The sequence below is a fragment of the Bison bison genome, unplaced genomic scaffold, assembly GCF_000754665.1.
Source record: "Bison bison bison isolate TAMUID 2011002044 unplaced genomic scaffold, Bison_UMD1.0 scf7180017864456, whole genome shotgun sequence".
Lineage (NCBI taxonomy): Eukaryota > Metazoa > Chordata > Mammalia > Artiodactyla > Bovidae > Bison > Bison bison.
The window spans coordinates 1,262,431-1,289,829 of NW_011495018.1; the positions used below are offsets into that span (position 1 = coordinate 1,262,431).

At 52.5% G+C, this 27,399-nt stretch overlaps 1 protein-coding gene across 1 annotated transcript in view; it reads left to right on the forward strand.

Moving 5' to 3' along the window:
- Positions 1 to 27,399, forward strand: part of TCERG1L (transcription elongation regulator 1-like) — a 205,641-nt gene that overhangs the window by 145,231 nt on the left and 33,011 nt on the right. The window contains exons 11-12 of the mRNA XM_010859562.1: positions 8,144 to 8,298; positions 21,266 to 21,335. Coding sequence (XP_010857864.1) covers positions 8,144 to 8,298; positions 21,266 to 21,335 — 225 coding nt within the window. The remainder of the gene's footprint in view (positions 1 to 8,143; positions 8,299 to 21,265; positions 21,336 to 27,399) is intronic.

The window sequence follows — 27,399 nt, forward strand, 5'->3', positions numbered from 1 at the left end:
GTGTGGCGTCTGCCCTGTGTGATGTCCCGAGTGGATCCCAGCACCTGTCCTGCCCTGGCCATCTGCTTACTGCGGGAAGCCCTGCTCTTAACTCGACAGACGGGGCCCCCTCTCCTTCTCTGCTCAGTGGTTGGTGTCACGGGCACCCAAGGGCCTCCCACCCTTCAGCTCTAGTGCTCGGTGAGCTGGGGATGCCTCACAGGTCCGGGGCCCCTGATGGTGACACCTAACGATGCAGTGTTTCCAGTGCTGAGAGTGTCCTGCCATTCAAGTCGGGTCTGATGCCAGCTCCCGGGTTAGCGCAGACCCCACGGGCCAAGGGCTGAGTCCCAGCCCCCTGCCCCTGCACGTCTCCCCAGCTGATTGCGAGTCCCGGGCTCCCACAACCTCCCGTCAGGTTTGAAAATTTGCTAGAACGACTCACAGGACTTAGGAGAGTGATTGATTCACTTGTGATGACATCTGTATTATACAGGCCGCAGCCCAGGGACAGCTGGATGGCAGAGAGGTAAGGGCAGGCAGCAGGGCGGGGGTCTCCAGGCCCCACGCCCTCCTGGGGCTGCCACCCGCTCAGGACGTTAGCAAGATCAGCACACTGCAGCCCTCTGAACCCAAAGGAAGCTTTCTGAATGCCTTATTACTAGGCTTGTCCTCCCTGCTCCTGGAGGCTGGCGGTGGGGCCAGAAAACCAACCCTCTGATCACGTGGTCAGTCTTTCTGGGACCAGCCCCCACCCTCCATGGTCACACATGGAGGCGTATCAGTCACCATGTCATCAGTCTGAACTCACATGAGGTCAGGGGTGCTCCTTAGGAGTAAAAACGATGCCCCAGTCGCTCAGCTAATTAAAAGGGTTTTAGGAGCTTGGTGCCAGTAACTGAATGGGGGACAAAACAGATTTTAACTATTATTTTTTTTTATGATGCCAGAGATGCTGTATGGGGTCTTCTGGAACCAAAGTCTCTCGCGTGTGTTTCTAAGGCAAGCACACTTGACTGCAAATCATATGAGGGGTTGCAGTAAATTCAGCGAGGTGTGTGACCCTGTCACACTGGACTTGATGCTGCCCCGGGGCTTATAATTGGGTAGGAGACCTGACCTTGAGCCGTAGAGACTTTCAGGGCTGTGGTTTCAACTTCTCGGTGACGCTGTGTTTGAGGGCAGAATGCTCCGTGGGATCCTGGGGTCCTAACCCCCGCGTGAGAGCTCACGCAGACGGAGAACGCGCGGGCACCTGCTGCCGTTAGCTCTCAGAGAAGCAGGAACCTGCGGGGGTGTCCCCCTACCCGCGAGGCAGGGAGACTGGGGCAGGGGACGGGTCTGTGAGACGTGAGCCCCGGGACCCCGCAGGCCCCCGGGTGCTGTCAGAAGCTGGGGTGACCCGAGGCGCGGGCAAGGCTGCCAAGGAGCTGGGAGGCGTGCACGGCACGATCGTCCACATGTCACAGCCGTGTGCTGAGCCCCCTCACGTCTCACACCTGCCTGTTGCCCCCTGGACGGGCCGCCTCTCTGCAGAGGCCCCTGCTGGCCCAGCTCCAGGCCCGCTCCTGCAGGGCCCCCTGCTCTGGCCCTCATAACGATGGGCAGGGCAGCAGGTGCTCGGGGGTCCCTGTGGTCAGAAGCCCTTGCTGTGACGAAGCTGGACTCTGACGGAGGTCACAACAGAGTAGGTGGCACCGTGACTGTCCAAGAAGGCAAGTGCCCCTGGATGCCCCGGCCCGTGGTCCAGGTGGAGTTGCCCAGAAGGTGTTTGCTTCGCTTCCTGCCCACGGGAGGCTTGCTCTCACATCAGAGGTCGGCCAGAAACCCAGGAGTTCTGTGCAGAATGAGGCCATAACCAGATACGCATTTCTGAGCATAAACCACCATGTCCCAGGAGGAAGAGGGGAGAGCTGTTTCCACCCTCTTTTCCCTGAATCTTCTTGTCTGCAGGCCCCACAGTGCCTCACCCGACCTGCCCCATGGGGCCGGGGCTTCTCAGTTCTCCCAGGTCAGCCCCTTCCCGGGGACAAAGGTGGGCAGAACGGGGAAGGGGGTAGAGAACAGAGCACACAGAGGTGCTGCCTTCTGGGGTCAGAGACCTCAGCCCTGTGGCTGTGACCCAGGGGGCACGGGTCCAACCTGCAGACGGGGCTCTGCTCCTGGGACAGCGCACTCGGGACAAGTGTCCGGAGGACAGAGGGACCTGGGTGTGCCTTCCCGCGTGCGGGAGAGGGGGTGAGGCACGGAGCCCTTCCCCGCTGGGCTGAGCTGGATGCTTGGAGAGAGGAGCGGAAATATCTTGCCCCTTGCAGAGCCGTGAACGCTGGGGTGTGCTGTGTGAAGGCAATGGGGGGATCATTTTGTACGGCAAGCCAGCAGTCCCCATTTCCATTTGCTAAAACGGGTCTTCGTGTTCTAAGGCTGCTAAGCGTGGATGTTTTGTACCAGACTTAACTAACTCTGGCACGCTAATTGTACCCTCTGGGATTTGGGGACAGTTAAAGAGGAGAGGGAACATGGCAGCCATCCAGAAATCATACATTGTGATTAAGCCAGAGGAATGTATATGTATTGCTTAAAATGTGCATAAACGATACGTGAAATTAATTCTGCATCACACAGCTGGCTCGGTCCGGTGGAGACCAGGCGTGACCAGTGGGCAGATTTCTCCTGGGGGATCACGTGGTTTACCTGCCGCCAGCTCTTTGCTCCAGTTCCGCAGGCGTCCCTGTGGCACAGGAAGCGGGCTCTTTGTTCTGGATGAGCCTGTGCCCGTTAACTGTTGTCACTCCTCTGTCTCCAGGGTAATAACCCTCCATTAAGTCTCTAATTGGCTCCGCTCTCCCGTCACTGGAGAGGCTGGGTGGTGGTGGCAGTGGGGGCTGGGGCTGCTCCCCGCACGGCGGTCCGGGCACTGGGTCTCTCCGAGAGGAGGGTGTGGTGTGACCATCTGTCTTCGTGGCTCCCGGTTCCGACGGAATCAGCGCGACCCAGAGGCAGCAAACCTACAGCACAGACCCGTCCGGCATCTGGGGAGAACCAAGTCAGTTCCGGTCGACGTGCAGCTTCTTTCTTAACAGCCGGGCTTGGAGCCAGAGGGGAAGGAGCCCAGGAGCTCAGTGGGATGATGACCTGAGTCTGACTGGGCCTCCCGTCAGGGGGATCTTTTGGAGCCCACGTGTCTTTGCGTCTGAGTGTATCCACTTCTTGTGAAGGATACATGCCCAGGTGCATGGTCTGCCCTCAGCCAGCGTCCAGGGAGGTGATGGCTGTCAGCAGCTACCGGGGCTGGAGGCTGAGACCCCTCCACTCTTCACCCACCAGGAGCACGGCTTAGGGCCCCCCACCCCACCAGGGGCTGCGACAGCATCACTCACCTGCTTCCAGCTGCTTCTTATTCCCCCGGGCCCCACTTCAAGTGTCATCCAGAACTTTTTCAGGCCAGGCAGAATCACGGCTCTAGGACCCCAGGACACCTCCGAGAGTGGGGAGACGGGTTGGCTGAGGCTGGCCTCACACAGCCTTTGGGGTGCTGGCAGGGGGCTACCTCTGCACCCCTCTCTGCGCCCACGGGAGCATGAGCCCCTCCCTGCCTCTGTGATCGAGGCTGCCAGCCCCTCGGTAATTCTGGCTGAAGTGTCCCGTCCCCTGGGGGTGGATGCACACGCCCCAGACTTTCTCATGTGGGCAGACCCTCGCTGACCCACTTTCTCAGGGAACTCATCGCTCCCCGGGCCCTTCAGTCGCTGTAGCCGTGATGGTGCCAAGTTTGGTGGGACCAGGTCTCGTCTTTGAAAACCCCAAAGTGCGGTCTTTAAGGAGGAGGTGAGGGTGCGTGTCCTGCACAGACACCGCCTGCCTCTCGCTGTCGGAAACTCTCCTGAAGTTTAGATTCTACTCCATCCTTCCTCCCCTTTAGGTCAGGGTCCACAGAAGCAGCACTTAGGACAGAGCTCCCAGAGCCCGGAGGTACTGAGGAGTGGTTCCAAGGAAAGGGGCAGAGGAAGGCGGGCGGGGTGTGGTGGTTGGGGGAAGGGCTGGGCTAAGAGGATGTGGTCTCAGCAGGAGGCCAATCACCGAGGGTTTGCCCCACGCCCTTGACCCCACCGGGCTGCTAGGGGAAGCAATCCCAGGGCAGGCATGGTCTCCAGGTGCAGCAGTGAACCTCTGAGCACAGCTACCCAGAGCCCAGGACAGACTAGCTCAGGAGCCGGGGACTGTGTCCCTGCCCATAAGGTTGATCCGCATGGAAGGGCATTAGTATGACCATGCCTGGGGTCCTGGACAAAGCTGGAAAATTAACAGAAAAGAATAGAAGATAGAATAGAAGTTAGAAGGGACTTAAGAGATCATCTGGGACTAGACCTGCGTCCACCAGCCTGCTTTTATAAATGAGGACACCGAGTCCACAGCAGGAGATCACTGCCTGAGGTGCTGAGACACACAGAGGCGGAGCCATCCTGGACGGCAGGGCTCCACGCCCCTGGGCTCCTCAGTGCCCCCCAGTGACTCTGGAGGAGGGAGCAGACCAGGCAGCCATGACGCTGAGGCCGCTGGGGGTGGGGCTGTGGCGCCCAGGTCACTGGTGTGCTTGTGTGTGCGTGCACACTTGTATATGCACGTGTGGGGATGCATGTGTGGGTGCACACATGTGAGTGTGTGTGCATGTGCATCTACGCACAAGTGTGTACTCGTGTGTGCACACACAAGTGTATATGCTGTGTGTCAATGCACGTGTGTGCGTGCACAAGTGTGAGTGTGTGTGCATGTGCCTTTATGCACAAGTGTGTGTGTGCATACGTGTGAATGTATGTGTGTGCATGTGTGTGCACACACAAGCGTGTGTGCACGTGTATGGGTGGAGGGGTGCTGAGCACAGGATGACTTCCTGCCAGAACAGCTGTACCTGTCCGGTGTATCTGCTGTAAAGGTTCATTGTACTGCAGGTGCCATCAGGGGTCCCGGGGTCACACAGCAGCTCCTAAATTTGTAAATAGATAGACAAGGGCACAACGAGTCAAAGCTGCATCTGGACTTTCCCACTCAGGCCAAGCGCAGTCAGACAGTGAAAAGATATCATCGCGACTGTCACAAACCAACCTACTCGCTGCCAGGAGCTTTGGTCTTGGAGCTATTTTTCCAGCTGCAGCCTGGCCAAAGAAGGCTTTAGAAGCCTGTGTGTGGGCAGTGACCAGCCGCCTGCGTGCACCAGACCAGACAGATGGATGCCCTCCGTGTTAGAAGGTGCCCAGGACTGGGCTTCACCCTCTGCACTGCTGAGGGTCTGCTGGCTTCTTACTCGACATCGCCTGCAGTCTGATCTAGCTGAAGCTGCAAACAGCCTGCATTCACACCAGGCAAACCTCCCCCCACCCCACCCCCTGGTGCGCAGATAACCCAGGTGGGCTACTCGTGGTGCTAAGAACATGTGCTGAGTGTTGCCAGGAGCGCAGCCCCCAGACCCGGCAGGAGGCACTCCGTCACCCTGCAGAGCATCTGAGAGGGAAGGGGCTGTGCTCCTGGCAGGGTTTATGGTCCCTGCTGGCCCAGAATTCTGTGCGAGACTCACAGTGGCAGAATTGTACATAATGTACAGAACAGCATAATTACCTGCAGCTTTATACACAGTGAAAGCTTCCTAAGCCAGACGACTTCTGTACCGGCAGGCAGGCAGCTTCCTCCCACGAGAGGTCACCTGTGTCCTGTCGGGGCCCACTGGGGGTGGCAGGCAGACCCGTGCATCAGGCAGGTCCTTGTCCAGCTCGCCAGTCCTGCCCCTCAGGCCTAGCCCTTGTTGGCCCGTCATCCAGTCTCTAGTAAAGGCTGCCCCTCATGTTTGCCTCAGCTTCCCCGCAGTGACGGGCATGTTAGAATAACACAAATGTCCATCGCAGGCCCCCCCCACACAGATGATGGAACGGAGATCACGGAGGGTGAGGGCAGCTCTCAAGGTCACCTGAAGGTCAAGGGCAGGCCTAGAGCTGGATGGTGCATCCACTGAGAAGGCAGGTCATGGCCTTCTACCTGGATGACCAGGCCAGCAGGGGCCTATGCAGTGTGGGGTCTAGGTTGCTGCTGGCCAGATGCAGACCCTGGTGCTGGCGCCCAGGATGGGGAGGGGTCAAGGGTGAGGTCTACTGGTTGTCAACCTGTGGAAACTCACATCTCACAGCTCTGGAGGTCAGAATCCAACCCCACGGGGCTGAATCCAGGTGGGGAGGAGAGGGCTGATTCCCTCCCAAGGCTCAGGGGAGACTGCTCTAGACTTTCCAGCTTCTAGAGACACTGGCATCCACAGCCGCGTCCTCCAACATCAAGGCCAGAGTGGCGCATCCTCTGGCCTCTGTCTCCACCCATCCTGTGTGTGTGTCTGTCTGTCTGTCTTCTGCTTCTATCCTCCCATCCCCTTCTCTCACTCTGACTTCCAGCCTCCCTCTTCCCTTATGAGGAGCCTTCTGATGACACTAAACTTGCCTTGACAGCCCAGCCTACTCCCTGCATCTCAAGACAGGAACTTAATCACACCTGAGAGATCCCTTTTGCCCTGTAAGGTGACATTCATAGGTTCTTGGGAGTAGGATGTAGACCTCTTTGTAGGCTCACCACTCCCATGAACCCTGCCTGGCTGCGGAGTAAATCAGACAGACCATCTAAAGGTCATTTCTACGTAGGGATCTGGTCTGCACAGAGTTTCAGAATGTGAGGCTAGCCCCTGCACTGAGCCTCTGTCTGGCCCACGGGAAGTGGCCAGCTGGTCTGAGCACAGAGGCTCAAGGGTGGGGGTGATTTTCTCTGTGGGAAGCAGACTGGTGTGTGCTGCCTGGATCTAGAAAGGGGGCAGGCAACCAGGTGTGTCTGATGGTAAGGCAGGAGCTGGTGCTCAGGAGGCCGGCAAGTGCCCAGAAGTGTCCCTGATCCCTCAAGAAATCAATGACCAGAGGGCTTCAGTCCACGAGGACTAGTCCTGCCCATTCATGCAGCTTCTGAGGAGCCTGGGGAGAGTCCTGGAGCTTCCCGGGTCGTCAGAGGTCACTGTAGGATGCTGAGGTCACAGGAGGGGAGAGGCCTAACCCTAGAAGAATCTTCTGGAATGGCCAGACCAGAGGCAGGACAGAGCTCATTTCTCTGCACCATCACGAGACTGGTCACAGGACAGCCTGAGGCCGCTCCGGTGACCTTGACCGGCTGTGTTGCTGGGACACACTGAGGCCGGGTCTGAATTCCTGTGTGCGTTCCCACACTGCAGACTCACTCCGCGGAAAGGGAGCTCTTCCTTTCCTTTGTTTTTCTTTTCTTCACTATTTCTCCTTTGCAATCTTTCCTTCTCTCTGATAAACTTTCACAGAGATGAAGTCTTAAAATTGCATATTATTCCTTTTGGAGATTTTCGTTTCCTCCATGTGAAAATGCAAATCTAATTCTTTGCTCTTCTGAAAGCAAAGTGGGACACCTCAACAGGGCTGAGGTTGCTGATTCCAGCAGCCGGGTTGCTGGTTCTCAGCTGGAGAGGGATGGGCTGTGGCCTCTGTGTGGCTCCATGAACCCTGCTGCTCAGTCACCGTCCAATCGGGGAAGTTTACTTTGAACCAAGGTCTGTGTTACGGTCCTCGTACCCAAAGCCAGAGTGGGAATCCAACTGAAAGGAGAGCTGGCCTTTGGGAAGAGCTCAGAACTCCTGGGACCCAGTTGAGCCTCTCATGTCTCTGAACTTTGCTGTCCTTACCAGTAGAAGGAAGGTCAGGTAGCTGTCTGCCTATGAATCGAATGAGAGAATGTATGAGAAACATCTGAGAATCACCCTGAAAAGCCAGACATCGCTATTATTATTCATACTTTGTAAAATACTACTTTTGTGAATGTGTGGATTTCAGCCCCAAGGGCATTTTGGGTTTGGACGCATGCCTGCACTAACCTGTCTGCGAATGCAGGAAACATAAGAGACTCGGGTTTGATCCCTGGGTCAGGAAGCTCCCCTGGAGGAGGGCATGGCAACCCACCCCAGTTTTCTTGCCTGGAGAATCCCATGGACAGAGGAGCCTGTCGGGCTACAGGCCATGGGATTGCAGAGAATCAGACACGACTGATCGACTTAGAACACACACTATGGTCTTTTGATGCATGCCTCTCAGGGAGACTAAGAGCGGTTTCTCGATTTGCACAGGTGTGTGGTCTGGACGGGCGATGACCGAGTTTTCTTCTTCAACCCGACGATGCAGTTGTCCGTCTGGGAGAAGCCGATGGACTTGAGGAACCGCGGGGACCTCAACAGGATCATCGAAGACCCTCCGCACAAGCGCAAGCTGGAGGCGGCAGCAAGTAACTAAGACAGCCGGGCCCTGGGCACCCACCTGTAGGAGAGTCTAGACTCTACATCCTTTAGCGGGAGAGGAGAGCACAATGCCCGGTTGTGCTGGCAGTTGATTTTGAAGGACTCATGCTCCCTGTTTCAGAATTTAGTCATTAAGTTTTTATGGCACTTTCTGCAGAAACTTTGATCCTTCCACGGGATCGGTTCTGGCTTTCTCTTTGCATTGCGTAAATTTACAAACCCAGAGAAGGTTATCCTTCAGCCACCGGGAGCTTCCTTTCCAGCTCAGATATTAGCCTGCATTTAACCTTCTCTCTTAAAAAGTTGTTTTCTATTATCAAATTAATGGGTATTGGTTAAGCATTCTAGAAAATGCAAAGCAGTCTCACCAGGTAAACTCATCTGTGGTGATCGCTTTGATGTGCTAGTTCTGTTGCTGGCCAGAATCTTGGCCTTCTCTGCCCACCGAAGCCAAAGGAAAAATACAGAGAGTTTGGAGGAGATACAAAGGTGGCTTTAATTCTCACCTGGCTGAGAGGGGAAGACAGCAGGCTCAGGCCTCCAGAACTGTGTCCCCATCCACGGGGAGTCTTGTTCAGTCTCTCAGTCGTGTCCAGCTCTTTGTGAGCCCATGGACTGCAGCGCGCCAGGCTTCGCTGTCCATCACCATCTCCCGGAGCTTGCTCAAATTCATGTCCATTGAGTCAGTGATGCCATCCACCCATCTCATCCTCTGTCACCCGCTTCTCCTCCTGCTCTCAATCTTTCCCAACATCAGTCTTTTCCATTGAAGCAGCCCTTTACGTCATGAGGAGTCTAGGGGCTTATGTAAGATGAGGGCTCACAGTCAGGAGTCAGTGAAGACGAACAAAGCTGTTAGGGTCTTGATTTCCCCCTCTCGCATTGTTTCAAAGAAGGCCACAGGCCAGTGCCAGCAGCCCAGCAACCGCATCTGTCAGTCCCTGGGGCTGCAGCCTTCTTTCTGATATGTGACTACAGGGGGAAGGGTGTCCTGAGGGTAAACACCAGACACAGGATGTATTTAGCATCGAGTCAAAGGAAATAGGTGTGAAGTGTAGCTCCTGCAGAGTTAAGGGGCAGAAAAGCAAACTTAGTTATAGACATGCAGAGTTAGAAGCAGTTAAAGTAAAAAAAAAAATAATAACTAGGAATGTTCAGGCCTACTCACTGTTCTCCTTATCTTCTTTATTCTCAGGAAAGGTGAAAGTCTTTAAGTCCTGTCTGACTCTTTGCAACCCCATGGACTGTCGCCTGTCAGGCTCCTCTGTCCATGAAATTCTCCAGGCCAGAATACTGGAGTAGGTAGCCATTCTCTTCTCCAGGGGACCTTCCCAACCCAGGATTGAGGCCAGGTCTCCCACATTGCAGCCGGGTTCTTTAGTCTGAGTCACAAGGGAAGTTAAAGAAAAAAACCCATTCCTTTTTTTCCCTTTTTACTGCAACAGTTTCTTTGCTCTTTTTTTCCCCATCATTTGGTTTTTGCTCCAGATGTTGTAAGACTGCCCCTTGAGACTACATGTCATAATTGGTAACATGTAACCATGAAATTAAAAGACGCTTACTCCTCGGAAGGAAAGTTATGACCAACCTAGATAGCATATTCAAAAGCAGAGACCTTACTTTGCCAACAAAGGTCCGTCTAGTCAAGGCTATGGTTTTTCCTGTGGTCATGTATGGATGTGAGAGTTGGACTGTGAAGAAGGCTGAGTGCCGAAGAATTGATGCTTTTGAACTGTGGTGTTGGAGAAGACTCTTGAGAGTCCCTTGGACTGCAAGGAGATCCAACCAGTCCATTCTGAAGGAGATCAGCCCTGGGATTTCTTTGGAAGGAATGATGCTAAAGCTGAAACTCCAGTACTTTGGCCCCCTCATGCAATGAGTTGACTCATTGGAAAAGACTCTGATGCTGGAAGGGATTGGGGGCAGGAGGAGAAGGGGACGGCAGAGGATGAGACGGCTGGATGGCATCACTGACTCGATAGACGTGAGTCTGAGTGAACTCTGGGAGTTGGTGATGAACAGGGAGGCCTGGCGTGCTGCGATTCATGGGGTCGCAGAGAGTCGGACACGACTGAACGACTGAACTGAACTGAACTGAACTGAACCTTCTCCATCATGCACCCATTCCAGAGCTTTGTAGGAAGTCCATCCACTCTTTGTTTGAAGGGTGCTTGGATTCACCTAAAGTGCATGTGGAGAAGGGAAAAGATCTTTCCCAGCTGCAGAGGAATCCAATGCGTGGCAGAGAGATAGCTGTTCAGAAACTGCCCCAGCAAATCTCATTTTCCCGAGAGCCAGAGCAGAACACTTCCATGTGTTCAGAAAGGATCCGCCGATTAGGTCTTATACATTTTTTATCAGTTGTGTTGGGAAAGGTGCACTCCCTGAGCACGTGGGTTGAAACAGTCTTGGCTTCACTGAGATCTTGAGATCACAGTTTTCCCTGACTGACCCGCAGAGCTTGGCTGAAAGGCCGGGAAATGGAATCTTGACCTCTGGAGTGAGTGTTTGCTTTAGCTTTGGAGTGGTTTTTGAGTATTTTTGAGCCCATCTCAAGTGACGCTAACACAGATAACACAGATCAACCTATGCTGGATCCAGAAGCATTTGAATGGAACTTTAGGAGAAAGTGTCTTAAAAGCTTCGTCAACATTTTGATCAGTGCTAACGGACATGGACAGGTTGCTCTTGCAAAGCTGGCAGCAGTCTGCTGAAATGGAGTGATGGATACCGATAACTCCGTCAACTGAGAAAGTACACCCCACCTGCAAGTTGAGAGTTAAGTCTTATTTGGCAGACATTTTTAGGACTTCAATCCCAGGAGACAGCATCTCAAGTGACCTTGAGAGAACTATTCTGAGCAAGCCAGGTTCCATAGAAGTTTTACAACAAAGGTCAGGTAGTCTGAACACCCAAAGATTATTGTTTGCTAAAGAAAACCAGATATCCCAAAGTAAGGAATTTAGTGCCTTTCAATGTATGGGAAAGTGCAAGAGTGTGGGCTTAGTGAAATCTTTCCTTCCGTATGCACCTCGGCTTGTCTGGGGCCAGTGCCCTGCGTTTTCACACCCTGAGTTCCTCTGGGGCTTACCGTGGGCAGCAGCTGTCTTCTGACGGCTGCTAGGTGCCGTATTCTCCTTCCTGAGTGCCCTCAGGGCTCACCGGCTCACGCTGGAGGGCTGCGGTCACTGGCGACCGTGGCATGCTTGTTTCCTGGTGTGGCAGGGAGTGTTCCGTTTCTCGGTACATTCCCCTCTCGTAAGATGATGAGTGCACCCCCAGAGCATCAGCTCGAGCCGGCTGACTCTGAGAAGCGAATGTTCCAGATGCAGATCTCAGTCTGTAACACAAGCTGTTCTCAGGGACAGCGAGAACTGGGCTGTGAATTTGCTCCCTCCTTTGACTGAGGCATCCATTATCTGAAAAGATGCTTTGCGTGCTGAATGAAGGCTTGAACCAAAACCCCTCACACACAGACACCCGGCGTCCAGCGTCCTCACCGTCACCACCTGTGGGGCTGGTGTCCCGAGACCTGCCAACCCCTGGAGGACGTTCAGGTGCAGCTTGTCACGGGGATACTTACTTGCAAACAATGTGGGCAGTCTCCTCGCTCCTTCCTGCAGCTTGCATTCTCAGAGCTAATTGGGTGCTGTTTCTTTATTTTTCCGAGGCCTGGCAGGGATGAGAAAGGATGGAACTTGTTAGCAGTCAGGACACAGTTGGTCACCTCTTTTTCTGCCCTGGACCAAGTTGAGCCAGGGCCACGAGAGCAGAGAGGGGCGAGCAGGGCCCTCCCCACCCCGAGTCCTCTGCCCTTCCCAGGCTTCTGAGGTGGAGGACAGTATTAGAAGATTGACAAGCATGTTAGAAAAGCGATGAGTTTATGTGCGCAAAAATCGATTCTGATCCTGAAGCTCCAAACCGGAAGTCCTTGGAGCCAGGGAAGGCTGGCCTGGTGCAGGCACAGAGGCAGAGCAGGGGGAATCAGCTGCCAGGCACCAGGAAGGCCTGCCTCCTGCCCAGCTGGCCCTCCTCAGCGTCCCCACTGACTGGTAACCCTGAGGCTTTTACTGGCTCAGAGGTCTGTCCAATGGCCTCCTTGTATAATTAATTACAACAAGGACCTGAATTATCTGGGTCATAGATCAGGGCTTCATTTCACTCTGCTGGCCTGAATCTCATTTTGCACTTAAAAAGGTAGAGAATGGAGCCTTAAATATAACAAACACAGCTGGAAATACCCGACTCTTACAGGCTTAACACATCAAGCCATTTTTGTCTGACCATTGTAATGGTGGCCCCTGAACCACTCTATCCAGATAGATGTGTGATCATAAATTTACAAGCAGCTACAAAATGAGCTTTAACCTTACCTACTCTTATTAAAAGAGGAAGAGCTGCCTTAAGCCGTCTTAAAAGTCTTTAACCTGCATCTTAAAGACATGCAAATGACCTCTGTTCTCAACTTCCGGTTGCAGAGCAGGAATTGACATTTAAATGGATAACTTGTAATTTCCTAAGATCCACTCACTGAAATTATTCTGTTTGCAGCAAAACAGGACAGGGAGTATTTCTGGAAGTCTAATTAGCAATGAGCAGGCAGAGTTGCTGACCTCAGGCCACGAGCAAGGTGAATTTTTCCCTGGCTGATCACCTGTCATGACTCATCTAATGTTCTGACCCTAATTATTATAAGAATCAGCTCTAGGGAAGACTGTCCTTGGTATAGAATTTTGTTTTTCACATTGTGTTGGGCTATGAGTCATTATAGATTTAAATATTAAAACCTGTTTCTTGTCTGAAATGGAACCATTAAGCATTCCAATTGATATTCATTATTTTTCAAGAGGCAAGTAGAATTTGACAAAATACTTCCCTGGTGGCTCAGCTGCTAAAGAATCCACCTGCAGTGTCGGAGACCTGGGTTCGATCCCTGGGTTGGGAAGATCTCCTGGAGAACGGAACGGCTACCTACTCCAGCATTCTGGCCTGGAGAATTCCATGGACTGTATAGTCCATAGGATCGCAAAGAGTCAGACAGGACGGAGCGACTTTCACACTTTCACTTTCTGCCACATTTAACTGCAGTAGGTTTGGAGGGGTGTGTGTGTGTGTGTATTTTGTGTGCATACTAGGAATATCAGCATGGAAGGAGGAGTTAATATTGTCAGGCAACTATGGGAAAAGGGTGCAGAACTGCCAGAAGGGCTAAACCTTTCAACAGATAAAGAAAAGGCCCCCTTTTCTCCATTCTGTTTTCCTTGCTGAGAGGTTTAGCTAAAGGCCTGAATTATTTCCTAATCATCCTCCAGTGCATGCGGACTTTTATGGCTCTAGCAGACAGGCTGCTAGTTGGGAATAATGCCTGTTGAACTGCGAAGTGAGAAGGAGCAGCCTTCACGCCATGTCCGCTCCGTGTCCTGACATTCGGGGCTGCTACAGGCTCTTCCTTGGTGAGGACGCCCCACTCACGTTTGTCTTCCCTCCAGCTTCAGCATTTCCGAAATCTCTTAGCGGCTCAGTTCTGCCACCCGTGTTTACCTGAAGCACCAAAGACCTCTCTTCAGGGCAATGGGTAGTGGAGACTGAAGTGAAATGAAAAGTCGTGAGATACGTTTTATTCGGGGACCTCACTGAGGACTGTAGCCAGGGAGAGAGCCTCTCAGATCACTCTGAGGAGCTGCTCCAAACGGTGTTGACTTAAAAAAAGAAAAAAAAAGTGCAATGTGAGAGTTGTGAGTCAAGTTTTATTTGTGGTGAAATGAAGACTGCAGCCTGGGAGGCAGCATCTCGGATAGCTAGCTCTGAGACAGCTCCGATGAATCGGGGGCGGGTTAGTATATATGTGATTTTGGTGAAGGGGGAGTCCGTGCAATCAGACACATATTTTTGCAGTTTTCCACTAGTCTCATGAGGGTTACTGCTAGTCACGAGGGGCAGTCATCACCATGAAGGATTTTGGTGCTTTTATAGATATGAGGAGGTACAAGAACTGGGCTCATAAAATCAGCTCCTGAAAATATCTAGCTGCCTGAACACCTGTCCTGCCAGTTTCTTCAGAGCACAGAGAGCCTTGCTCCTGCTCTCCACCCTGAGCTCCTTCCAGGGGTGTTGAAGGTTGGCAGGTGCAGCAGAGCCTGATGTAACCCTTGTAGAGGTGGACGGCAGGTGCCAGTTTGTGGGTGACCAAGGTGAGGGAGGAGGTGGTGGTGGTTTAGTTACTAAGTTGCGTCCAACTCTTGGGACCCCAGGGACTGTAGCCAGGCAGGGTCCTCTGTCCACGGGATTCTTCAGGCAAGAATATTGGAGTGGGTTGCCATTTCCTTCTCCGGAGATAAGGGAGGAGCCAGGATATACAGGGGTTCTTCCTTAGGAAAAAAAATTTAATTGAACCCAAAAGACTACAGCTAATCACAAAAAACAGACATCTCAAGTAAACGATTTGTGCTTTTCTGTGTGCGGGAAGGTGCAAGAGTCGGACTCAGCGACATCTCTCCTGAGACGCACACCTTCACTATCGAGGACCGGTGCCCTGCTTTTCTCTGCCCTGAAGTCCCCTCAAGGCTCAGCGTCAGGGCTGTGACTGATGGCTTGTTAGCAGGCAACGTTCTTTGTTTCCTGAAATGGCAGGTGACCTCTTTTGGTCCACAGTAGAAATTTTCCTGCCTTCTGGCCCCTGCTGCCTCATCACCTGCCCCATTCAGGATGGGGATCCCATCCCTTCTGCCGGGGGTTTGGTGCAGTCTGGTAGGATGTACCAGAGGGTGATCAGATAAAACGCCTGTGAGTCTGTCCTCTAGGGTGGGGAGGCAGACAAGGCGGAGGACGATCTCCCAGCCTCTTTCCCCTGCCTTCTGTCTCCCGTGGGCACCTCCCAGAGGCTAAGATGGACAGGGTGCTGCTGTGGGGTAGGGCAGGGGTCTTGCCTAGGCAGGAGGAGGGGGGGCGCCCTGGGGGGAAAGGGACCTCTTGGTTCCTCCATGCCTGCCACCTCCCCAGGAGCTGGTCACCACCCATATCAGCTCCCTGTTGCTGCTGTAACAGATGATCACAAGTTTAGTAGCTTGAACCAACACCAACTTGCTGCTTTCCAGTCCCGGAGGTCAGAAGCCCGACTGAAGTCTCCCTGGTGGGTCTGAGTTGCTTCTTTCTGGAGGCTCTCAGGCATAACTCACTTCCTGTGTCTTCCAGTCCAAGAGGCATCTGGTTTCTGGAGCCCCAAGGCTGGTTAGGAGCCTTCACCCCTGCCATGCAACCTAAGACATTCACAGTGGCTCCGCTGGTAATGAAGCCGCCTGCAATGCGGGAGACCTGGGTTCGATTCCTGGGTTGAGAAGATCCACTGGAGAAGGGAAAGGCTACCTACTCCAGTATTCTTGGGCTTCCCTTGTGACTCAGATGGTAAAGAATCCACCTGCTATGTGGGAGACCTGGGTTTGATCCCTGGGTCGGGAAGATCCCCTGGAGAAGGGAAAGGCTACCCACTCCAGTATTCTGGCCCAGAGAATTCCATGGACTGTGTAGTCCATGAGGTCACAAAGAGTCAGGCATGACTGAGCGACTTTCACCTTCACTTTCTTTTCCAGGGTTTGGGTGTGGACCTCTTTGGAGGCCATTGGTCTGCAATCTTCTGTCTTTATGCCTATTTTGACAGTAGAGGGAATTAAAGAAAGCAGACCATTTGGCCTGCTCAAGGTCACACTCCTATCGAGCGGGGGACCAGGGATTTGCACCGTGGAGAGTCTGACTCCAGATCTAAGGAGGGCCAGCCTGGCCAGATGTCTTATGCGCATTAGATTAAAAGGGGCTCTGGTAAGCATTTTGCTTCCTGCTTGACACAGAAAAGTTGGGTGCGGGGAGCCAGGCACTTCCACCCTGCTTTGTCCCGACCCGTGATAGACTTGGCAGGATGTCACTTGGCTTCAGTTGAACTGTAAACATTTCAGCCGTTTTTATTCAAGGCAGATATACACTGACGATGACTTTCATTTCACCAAGAAGGGCATGAAGCCTGTGAGTAAACACAGCTGTGACCTGTGAAAGGGTCACTTTCCCAAGTGCTGTTTGCCCAGGAACAACGCATCACTCTCCACGCCACAGGGGGCCAGGTGGCCGGTGCTTGGCCAGACCTGGGACCGCTGACAACGCAGATGCTGGTTGTTCCACAGAGTCAAGGATGAGCATCACCGCTCATCCACAAGGATTCTGGCGGGCGAGAGGGTACCTCTCCATGCAGATCACCTGGCCCCTCTTTGGGAGGAACCCTGGCCATCACCTGCCCTGTGTTCCGTCCACACCCTGACACCAGCTGGTGGCCTCACCCGCGCCTCCTCCGCACAAAGAATGAACCAGGCTTCTTGTTTGTTAACGCCATTATCAGATTGGCACCCACTCTGATTAGCCCTTGTAACAGGACCCAGCATAAAGCAGGTAAGTGTAGACAGGTCATCCCTGCAGAGAATCCCTCACTGACAGAATTTACCAGGTACCCTGTGATGCAAAGATGGGCACAATAAAGGACAGAAATGGAATGGACCTAACAGAAGCAGAAGATATTAAGAAGAGGTGGCAAGAATACACAGAAGAACTATACAAAAAAGATCTTCACAACCCAGATAAACACAATGGTGTGATCACTCACCTAGAATGTGAGGTCAAGTAGGCCTTAGGAAACATCACTATGAACAAAGCTAGTGGAGGTGATGGAATTCCAGTTGAGCTATTTAAAATCCTAAAAGATGATGCTGTGAAAGTGCTGCAGTCAATATGCCAGCAAATTTGGAAAACTCAACAGTGGCCACAGGACTGGAAAAGATCACTTTTCATTCCAATCCCAAAGAAAGGCAATGCCAAAGAATGCTCAAACTACCGCACAATGCATTCATTTCACACGCTAGCAAAGTAATGCTCAAAATTCTCCAAGCCAGACTTCAACAGTACATGAACTGTGAACTGCCAAATGTTCAAGCTGAATTTAGAAAAGGCGGAGGAACCAGAGATCAAATTGCCAACATCCGTTGGATCATCGAAAAAGCAAGAGGGTTCCAGAAAAACATCTATTTCTGCTTTATTGACTGCACCAAAGCCTTTGACTGTGTGGATCACAACAAACTGTTGAAAATTCTTCAAGAGATGGAATACCAGACCACCTGACCTGCCTCTTGAGAAATATGTATGCAGGTCAGGAAGCAACAGTTAGAACTGGACATGGAACAACAGACTGGTTCCAAATAGGAAAAGGAGTACGTCAAGGCAGTATATTGTCACCCTGCTTATTTAGCTTATATGCAGAGTACATCATGAGAAGTGCTGGGCTAGATGAAGCACAAGCTGGAATCAAGGTTACCAGGAGAAATCTCAGTAACCTCAGATATGCAGATGACACCACCCTCATGGTAGAAAGTGAAGAACTAAAGAGCATCTTGATGAAAGTGAAGGAGGAGAGTGAAAAAAATGGCTTAAAGTTAAACATTCAGAAAACTAAGATCATGGCATATGGTCCCATTACTTCATGGCAAATAGATGGAGAAACAGTGGAAACAGTGACAGACTTTATTTTGGGGGGCTCCAAATTCACTGCAGATGGTGACTGCAGCATGAAATTAAAAGATGCTTGCTCCTTGGAAGAAAAGTTATGACCAACCTAGACAGCTTACTAAAAAGCAGAGACAGTACTTTGCCAACAAAGGTCCATCTAGTCAAAGCTATGGCTTTTCCAGTAGGATGTATGGATGTATGGATGTGAGAGGTGGACTATAAAGAAAGCTGAGTGCCAAAGAATTGATGCTTTTGAAGTGTGGTGTTGGAGAAGACTCTTGAAAGTCCCTTGGACTGCAAAGAGATCCAACCAGTCAATCTCAAAGGAAATCAACCCTCAATATTCATTGGAAGGACTGATGCTGAAGCTGAAGTTGCAACACTTTGGCTACCTGATGCGAAGAATTGACTCATTTGAAAAGACCCTGATGCTGGGAAAGATTGGGGGCAGGAGGAGAAGGGGACAACAGAGGATGAGATGGTTGGATGGCATCACTGACTCAATAGACATGAGTTTGAGTAAACTCTGGGAGTTGGTGATGGACAGAGAGGCCTGGTGTGCTGTAGTCCATGGGGTCGCAAAGAGTCAGACACGCTAAGTGACTGAACTGAACTGAACTATGATGGGAAGGAAGGTTCCAGAGCCCAGCGTGCAGGCCCCACAGGGATCCGTAACGCTCTGTAATGATGCTTTGTAAACACTCGCCTTCAGTTTGCTGGATGGGCAGGGCCAAGGCTTGTTCAGGTTTCTAGATGCCCCCGAATCGGTGCTGATAAAGCGGTTGTGTCCTGTCTCTGCCTTCGAGGCCCAGGACGTAGGAGAGACTGGAATAGCACTTCTCAAAGCAGTTTGCCTCAGAAACCAGTGCTTCACACTCCCCTGCTCACCTGGCCCTGGATGAGGGCAGCTGTTGTAAAGGAATGGAAGACGTGATTCTCTCAGACTAAGAAGACCTCTGACTACCTGCTTCAACTATCCTGTTCACCCCACCTTTTCACAAATGGACGTGCCCTTCCTTGCCCGTTAAATGCACAAAACAATGTATTGTGAAGACAGGCAGATGTTTGTGTGTATGCGTGCTTTTAATAGAACGGCTGAGGAATTGACCTGCTCCGCTTTCTGCTTCTCATCACTATGGCTATCTTCCCAGTTTGCAGCAGTGGTAAAGAAATCTGCCTGTAATGCAAGAGATCCTGGTTCACTCCCTGGGTTGAGAAGATCCCTGGAGGAGGGCATGGCAACCCACTCCAGTACTCTTGCCCAGAGAACCCCATGGACAGAGGAGCCTGGTGGGCTACAGCTCATGGGGTCGCAGAGTCAGACATGACTAAAGCGACTGAGCACGTGTGCATGCACGAGTTCTGAGCCCTTCCCTTCGCACCCGTGCCCACCTTGACTGGACTCCGACATCTCCACCAGGTCTTTCCAGTTGGTGGACTTGCAGGTCACTGGTTTTTCATGCACACACAGAATACTGATAAGAATACCTTCGTACGCATATACTTATCTCAGGAGCATTTGTGAGTACTTTCATTGTATAAATTCATAGTATTGGAATTACCAGTTCGAAAGGTACATGCATCTCACATTGTGACAGATATTGCTAAATCTTCCTCCAAAAAGATGGGCCAGTTCACACGCCTGCTGATAGATTCTGCTACTCTCATGAGTACTGTAGATCACCCAACCTTAAGCTTCTAAAACCATTCATTGTGTCCACTGGCATTTCTGTAATTATGAGAGAAATTGAACCCTTCGACTGGTTGGTTGGCCGTTTGTTTTGCTGTGCATTCGTATGACGTGTGCGTTGTCTTTGTCATTGAATTATGTGACTGGGGGGCCACAGACGGGAGTGTGGGGAGAGAGTGTGGGTGAGAAGGAGCGGGCCCCTCCCCTCCTGTTAGCTTTACTCTCGCGAGGGTCTTTCTCTAGACCCCTGGTTCTCAACAGGGCCGGGGGCTAGGACGCTGTGTCTCCTGGGGGGAGTTTGGGTGGTTTCTGGAGACTTGTGGTTGTCAGTACTGGCAGGGACACCAGGCATCCGGAGGTGGAGACCAGGGATGCCACTCAGCACCCTGCAGGGCACAGGACAGCCTGTCGTCCAGCCCACATGTCCCTGGTGCCAGGGCTGGGGGGCCCTGCTTTGGGCTCAGGCGCCCGCCAGGGAAGTCTCCTGGGTCCCCTGACTGTGCCACGCTGGGCAGGGCAGGGTCTGGTGTGGACAAGCCATTGGCGGGAAGAGGCCGCCAGAACCCAGAGGCTGGGTGGACTGGGCTCGCTGGGTGCCTCTAGGGCGTGACCCACATCTCCTCGTCTTGTTTCAGCCCCACACCAGGCACTGAGAGCCAGCCAGAGAATAGCTGGGGCCGGAGCTGGAGGCATTATTGGGATTGCAGTCAGTGCGCATGGAGGACTGTTGGGTTTTATGAAAAGAAAAGGAGTGGAGGGCTTTTCCGTCGAGGATATTCACATTTCCCCATAAACATCACATTCGTTACGAGCTTGTTACAGAGCCTCCTCAGGAAGGACGTGGGTTCGAGCCTTGCGGTGGGGGCGGTGGTCCAGCCCTGTCCCTGGGCCCGCCAGGGGCGAGTTTCTGAGAAGGCTGCTTCCTGGGACGACAGACGCAGAATGAAAAGCAGGCGAGCAGGCAGTTGTGATGCCAGGGAGTGTCTGGGCATCGTTCAGCCTGTCAGGACCGAAATAATAACGCTCTGGAACCATCTTTATACTCATTTTTCCTCTTTCCTTTTGGAGACAAATATGAAACACCCAAGAACCTTTTTACTTTTTCATTCCGAAAGCTCATCAAACATTTACAGGGCCAGCCTCTTCAGAGTGTAAGGAGGGGACCTGACTTCAAAACCAATCTGGCTCTTAGAAAGTAGACACGTAGACAGCAGTGGTCCACAGGCTGTGTGCAGAGAACCCGGGTCCTTCATTGCAGGAGCCAGAGGGGGAGCCTGGGTCTGCAGTTCAAGCCCAGGGACGCGGAGGCAGCTTGGACAGAAGGGCCGGTCCAGGCCCGTGTCCTGCGAGGGGTGGGGTCAGGTGGATGCACTCCCTCGCCCACCCTTCTGGAGGGTCTGACAGCCTCTCCACAGCCAGCAGCTAGAGATGACTTTTCTGTGCACAAGAGCAGCACAGATTTCTCTCCTGCTGAAGTATGGAAGGAGTGTGCAGTTATAGGATGGAGGCCCATCTTTAAGGGACGCCCCCTAGGATAGTTATTATAGTTACAGGACAGAGGTCCGTCTTTAAGGGAAGCCCAGTAGCATAGTTATAGGACTGAGGTCCATCTTTAAGGGAAATCCGTTTTCCTAATTTCAAGCTGAGCCTGCTGGAAGAGGTGCTTCCTGGTGGCTTGCCAAAGCTGCGAGCTCTGTATTGACCATACCAACCTGACTTTCTTTCAGCCGAGCCCAGCGATGGATCGAGCTCTGAAGACAGCAGGGAAGACCCAGATGTGAAAACCAAGAGGAATCGGTAGGTGACCACGCCCTTCCCTGTGCGTCTTTCCTTGAGAAAGAAAAGTATCATTTTGACTCTGTTGACTGAGCCAGGAACGGGTTCAACCCCAAACAGAGGGTAGGGGATCCCAGCCACTCTGGGAGCCCCGAGTCTACACTGGACGGCACCTCCCTCCGCGGCCTCCCTGGGCCCATGCTCAGCCCTGGCCTTGCTTCCGGGGCCCTGAGGAGTGGACGGAGCCATCGAGGTGCTGTGTGGGGCCGTGTGCTGGGTGAGGGGTGGGCCGGGGCTCCTGCAGCTCTGGGTCAGAGGTCTGGCTCTGTGGCTTGCCGGCTTCGAGACTTTGGGCAAAGTAACTCCACCAGGTCTCCATTCAGTAACTCCATTCAGGTTGATTCTCAACTCAAATCAGACGTGTCATCAGTGAGGCGGCTGACGCCTGGGTGAGGACCAATGACCCACAGTGGTGCCCGGAGAACACGTTCTCGCCCAAGTTTGCTCTTTACGACCCGTTGCAGGCACAGCACAGAAGGGAGGAGATCGGCCTCCCCTCAAGCCAGGGGTGGCTGTTCGCCCTTTAGCCCTCCTGGAAGGCCGGTCTGTGGCCCTTCCCTACTCACTTCCAGGCAAAGGGGTAAAATTCGAGGTCTGTGAGTCTGAGTTCCTGGAAGGGCAGGTGGATGAAAGGCGCGGGGCAGGGAGGATGAGGGGCGTCGAAAGGGACCGCAAGCCTCTTCCTGAGCAGACGTGGTGCCGATGACCCTGCAGAGTGGGCCGCGTCCCGCCCAGCGGCACATCCAGTCCTGTTCCAGGGGTCCAAGCGCCCGCTCCCGTCGGGGGCACCCCAGGCCAGCGGCAGGAGTCCCAGAGCAGCGGTCAGGGTGTTGGCACTGCGTGTCTTCTTTTTTAAACTGTGCCCTAGGTGGGGTAAGACTTTTGCAGCAACAGGCGTGCGCAGCAATGAAGGGAGATGTGATCTCGCCCCGGAGGCGGTGCCCGTTCTCAGCTCTTCTGTCCTTGCCCTGCGGTTTCCTGGGGAAGGACGGTGGGAGAGGGGGGCAGAGAGGGCACCCCTGTTGGGGAAGAGGGCCAGCAGCCTGGGGTCAGGGCTGGGCTCTGATGGCGGCCCGAGTAGCCACAAACCCACGCAACTGGGGCTTCCCTGGGGGCTCAGTGGAAAGAAACTGCCTGTCAAACAGAGACAGACGTGGGTTCAATCCCTGGGTCAGGAAGATCCCCTGGAGAAGGAAGTGGCAACCCGCCCCAGTATTCTTGCCTGGAGAACCCCCTGGACAGAGGAGCCCGGGGGGCTACAGTCCACGAGGTCACAGAGTTGCACATGACTGGGTGGCTAAATAACAAAGAGCCCCTGTTTCTTTTGTTGCGGTATCTTTGGCCTTTTCCCACGAGCACCCCTCAGAATGATTTTGCTGACCAAGTGTGGGTTTATGGTCACTTTAACTGATGCCAAGCAGACGCGCCAGAAGGTTGTGAGAGCAGTCCAGGGCAGGGTAAGCGGTGCCCTCCACTGGTCCGGGGGCAGCCCGGGTGGGAGGCAGGGCCTGCTTCTCCAGCTGACGGAGATCAGGGGCTGCGGCTTGGCTGGACTTTCTGCGGCGCTGGGGCAGGGCTGACCCCAACCTCCCCACAGGCCTCTGTGCTCTCGCGCCCCCAGGTCCTGTCCTTAAACAGTCACTTTAGGGGTGGCAGAGGCCACAGAGGACGGACACCGAGAACCTTCGCTGGCGTCAAGGGCTCGGGACAGGAATCAAATTGTGATCGCTTTATTGCTGCGCTCAGACCCTGCGGCAGCTGCGTCAGTCTCTGTGATCTTGAATAAATGCACATAATTTTAAAAACAAGACAAGCTTCCTGAGGCACAAGAGAAATAGCAATCTAGCCGTTATGGGATGTTTTTAAACTTTCGCGGGAGGGAAGACTCACTGAGCCCCAGGGAATTGGGCAGTCCTCCCGCATCGTCCAGTTCTCTTCATTTGTCTATGGGACTGGCCCCAGATTCTGCACACTTGGCTTTTAAGTAGCGTCAAAGCATTCATCTCTGTTTTCATCATCTCAGTGACTTTTTCCATGACTGAGCACTGACTTTGAAGCCATCACAGGTGTTTTCATGGAGTTTCAGCAACTGTGGGTCTCCAAGCCCGCTGGGCCCACAGGTTCTGTGTGTGAGGGCAGTGCCCAGACACCCGGTTCCCTCTGCAATTCAGGGCTCACTCCCCGGGTCACTCTGCTCTGTTCTGCCTCTGAGATTCGGGAGGAAAAGGCTTCAGTGAATATTGTGGGCTGGACTCAGGATCTGGAATGTTCTGACAGTCCTGATCCTTCACTTCTGGGCCGTTTTACACAAACTGCGCTCACTCTGGGTGAAGTTTCACCCTTGTGGGGCTTTTCCAGAAGCTCCCTCCCCACCGGGCCTGCTCCCTGGCTCAGAGCTCGTCACCGGCTGACACTGGCATCCTCTTGGCCTCTTTGTGCCTTTGGGGAAGGTCATTGCCATACACCCAAGGACTCCTCAAGCGTCTATCTGCTTTTGTGCGTTTTTATGTAGCAGATGCTGGCCTAACTAGTAAGAGGCCAGGCTCCAGAGAACCTGCCGGAATCAGTCCATTTGACCTTCCTTTTGTATGTGTGATGTAATTTCTCTTATCAAAAAGCACGTAAATGCTCCTGCCAAGTATGACTGCAGCTGCCATATCCTGGCCTCTAAAGTACGAGGCAGGTTTTGAATGCTGCTGCCTGCTCCCTGCATCCTTGGTACATCCTGGCCCGTTCATATGCATTTTGGACATTATTATGCAAATGGGATTAAATCAGCTGTGTCTATAATTCAGATCCAAATGATACTTTTCCTAACATTCCCTGGGAAGAGAAATATGTCACAGTGACAAGCTTTCAAATTACCCAAATATTTTCAGCTACTGGTGAGTGCCGTTCCAGACGGCTTGTTATTTACTGTTTCATGGGAGGTGTTTGTGCTGCACGATTGCACGCGTCCCTGGGACCGGGAAATTGATTGTTTGCCTCTCCCCTTTGTGTGCAGCGCCCCGGAGGTTCTGCTGGTTTCCCACCTGATGGTTTTTTTTATAGTTCAGACCTGTTTTTCAAATGCACTATTTAAAGAACTTAGAATTTATTTCAAATAATTGAGTAGAATTATTTGAAGGATTCAGCAAAAGTATGTCATTTGGTTTAAAAACTAGAGTGAGATTATCCACAAAACGTGTTAGAGAAGAAATTGCCGGCGGCACGCGTGTCTCCCAGCCCCTTTTCCATGTGCCGGGTTTTGCCAGTTGCTGAGCCAAGGGATTCCTGCTAAATTAATGGCTTTCCATAGCAGGACAGGGTGAAATTGCTCTTGTGAGTTTTCAAATATCATTGGCCCCACAGCTTTAGAAATTTATGTTTTTATGCCATTTGGTATAGAAGTGTTTTACTATAAGTGACCCAAAGAAATCTCGGCTGGAAACATTATTCTTTTCTTTAAATTTATCTACTTATGTGTTGTTGGCTGCGCTGGGTCTTCACTGCTGCACACGGACTTTCTCTACTTGCGGTTAGTGGGGCTCCTCTCTAGCTGTGTGTGGGCTTCTCATTGCAGTGGCTCCTCTTGTTGTGGGGCACAGGCTCTAGGCTCATGGGCTTCAGAAGCTGCAGCTCCCAGACTCTGGAGCACAGGCTCAGGAGCTGGTGCACAGGCTTGGTTGTTCTCCTGCATGAGGGATCTTCCCGGACTAGGCGTTGACCCGAGGCTTCTGCGTGAGGGGTCTTCCCGGACCAGGCGTTGACCCGAGGCTTCTGCATGAGGGATCTTCCCGGACCAGGCGTTGACCCGAGGCTTCTGCACTGGCAGACAAACGCTTAACCTCTGGACCAGCAGGGAATCCCAGAACATTGTTTATTGCGGTAAACTTTGAGGACACCCAGTTGATGGCCTTGGAGGTAAGAAGTTGACCTTGTAGAGTAAAACCTTGACATCAAACAGGCGCTTCCATGGGATCATCTACAGCTGTATCTGGAGACTGAAGAGGGTGAAATTAGCAAGAAGTTCTCCTGGGGGCATTTTTCTGTTTTCCCCAAATATATCCTCCATTATGCTCTTCTTCACAAACCAAGATGGCCAAGGCACACTCAAAGCATGTCCCCTGGACTGAGCTGCAATTCTGCATCCTACTCTGGGTCAGAGAGCCTCTGTCTAGGTTGAAAGAAGCAACACCATCACCCAAAAGACAGGACAAGACAAAATAATTTAGTCTCTGGAGGCTTCACAGCCACTACTCCTGAGTCTGTCCCCAAATCAAGCCCACACCTAGAGAGAGTCAACTGCGTGAGAGAAAAGGAAACACTCTTTTTATACTCCAACAAAGTATATGTTTATGCTGCCCGCACCCCACCCCAGTGCAAGGGCTATGGTCAGCGAGTGTGGGCAGCGAGGAGGGGTCAGTGTGCTGAACCCTGTCTTCATACGAACCACGAGTTGAGCCCTTTCACTTCCACATACATGAGTTTCCAGAATCCCCCAAAAATTAGCTACTGAGAATGTGCGAGCATGGCTTCTCTGCATGCTATGAGGTAGTGCCAGAAAACACGTGACTCCAAATTAAGATTGCTGTAAAACTATATCTTTAAAACACCCAAGAAAACAAGAGAATGAGCTGCACTCCAATGCGAGTGTGGAGTCTGGTTTTCTTCAGAATCAGATTGATGGGACACTGTGCATCTTTTTGTGGCCTCAGACTTGCATGGACAATGACTTAATATCCACTTTCCTATGCTGACCTACCTGTAATGCAGGAGACTCAGCTTCGATCCCTGGATCTGGAAGATCCCCTGGAGAAGGGCAGAGCTACCCACTCCAGTATTCTTGCCTGAAGAATCCCAAGGACAAAGGAGGCTGTCGGGCTACAGTCCATGGGGTCACGAAGAGTCAGACACAACTGCGCACACAAGCATCTCGAGCTCCTACCTTGTACACAGGTCATGAGTCTAGTCAACCAGTTGTTTCTCTCGAGAGCCCTGCAGTTTTGTGAATAGCCTGCACCCTGAGTCTTTGGGGCCTCCTACCTGGGCCGACGGACACTCCATGGATGCCTGGCTACGAGAAGATTGTGTGCACGTAGGTCACTTGCCATGAGATTTTAGTTTGTTCTTTCAGATCGAAGCATCAATATTCCCTGGCATTTATTTCCTCCCCGAAAAAGATTATGAAACTTGTGGCTTTCTGAGAGGGAGACCAGATGTCAGCATAAATCCTGAGACCCACACATCACCCCCTGGCTCACTACAGCAGGTGTCGTTTCTTGGAGTTTGAGTGAATGGATCAAGTTCTGCTCCCAGTTTCTGTGAAGCTTTCACCCTCATGGAGGTAACGCTGAAATCTGGCCACCAGGAGACCACTGCACTCTGGAATCAGTTCTAATAGAGCTCTTGACCTTGGGGCTTCTTCACTGGTCCTTTATCAGATCTCAGCCTGCCTCTCCCCGCCTTTGACCCTGGCGTTCAGTAAGCACTTGGCCTTCAGCGGGTATCGTGAATTCCCCGGTAGCAGACACGACGAGAGTGGCGGGACGTTCCCAGGGCCCTTGCTTTCTGGCAGCAGACGCGTGGCTCTGAGATGAAGGCAGGTCTGTCTCCCCTTGCAGGACCAGGATGGGGGGTGTCTGCTGCAGAATCTTCTTCTTCGGGGGCTCCATTCAGCAGTCAAGAGCACACCCAAATGCTCCTGGAGTAGTAAGTGTGCAGTCATCTAGGAGAGTCTCTCCTCTCATCTCCCATGAGGAAGAATGTATTTCCGCTCTTTATGGTAATTCATGGTTTGAAAAAAAAGAAACTGAAGTCGCTCAGTCGTGTCCAACTCTTTGCAACCCCATGTTCTGTAGCCCACCAGGCTCCTCCGTCATTGGGATTTTCCAGGCAAGAATACAGAAGTGGGTTGTCATTTCCTTCTCCAGGAGATCTTCCTGACCCAGGGATTGAACCCGGGTCTCCTGCATTGCAGGCACACACTTTACCGTCTGAGCCACCAGGGAAGTCCCTTAAACTATGAATTCATAATTCAGTTCTG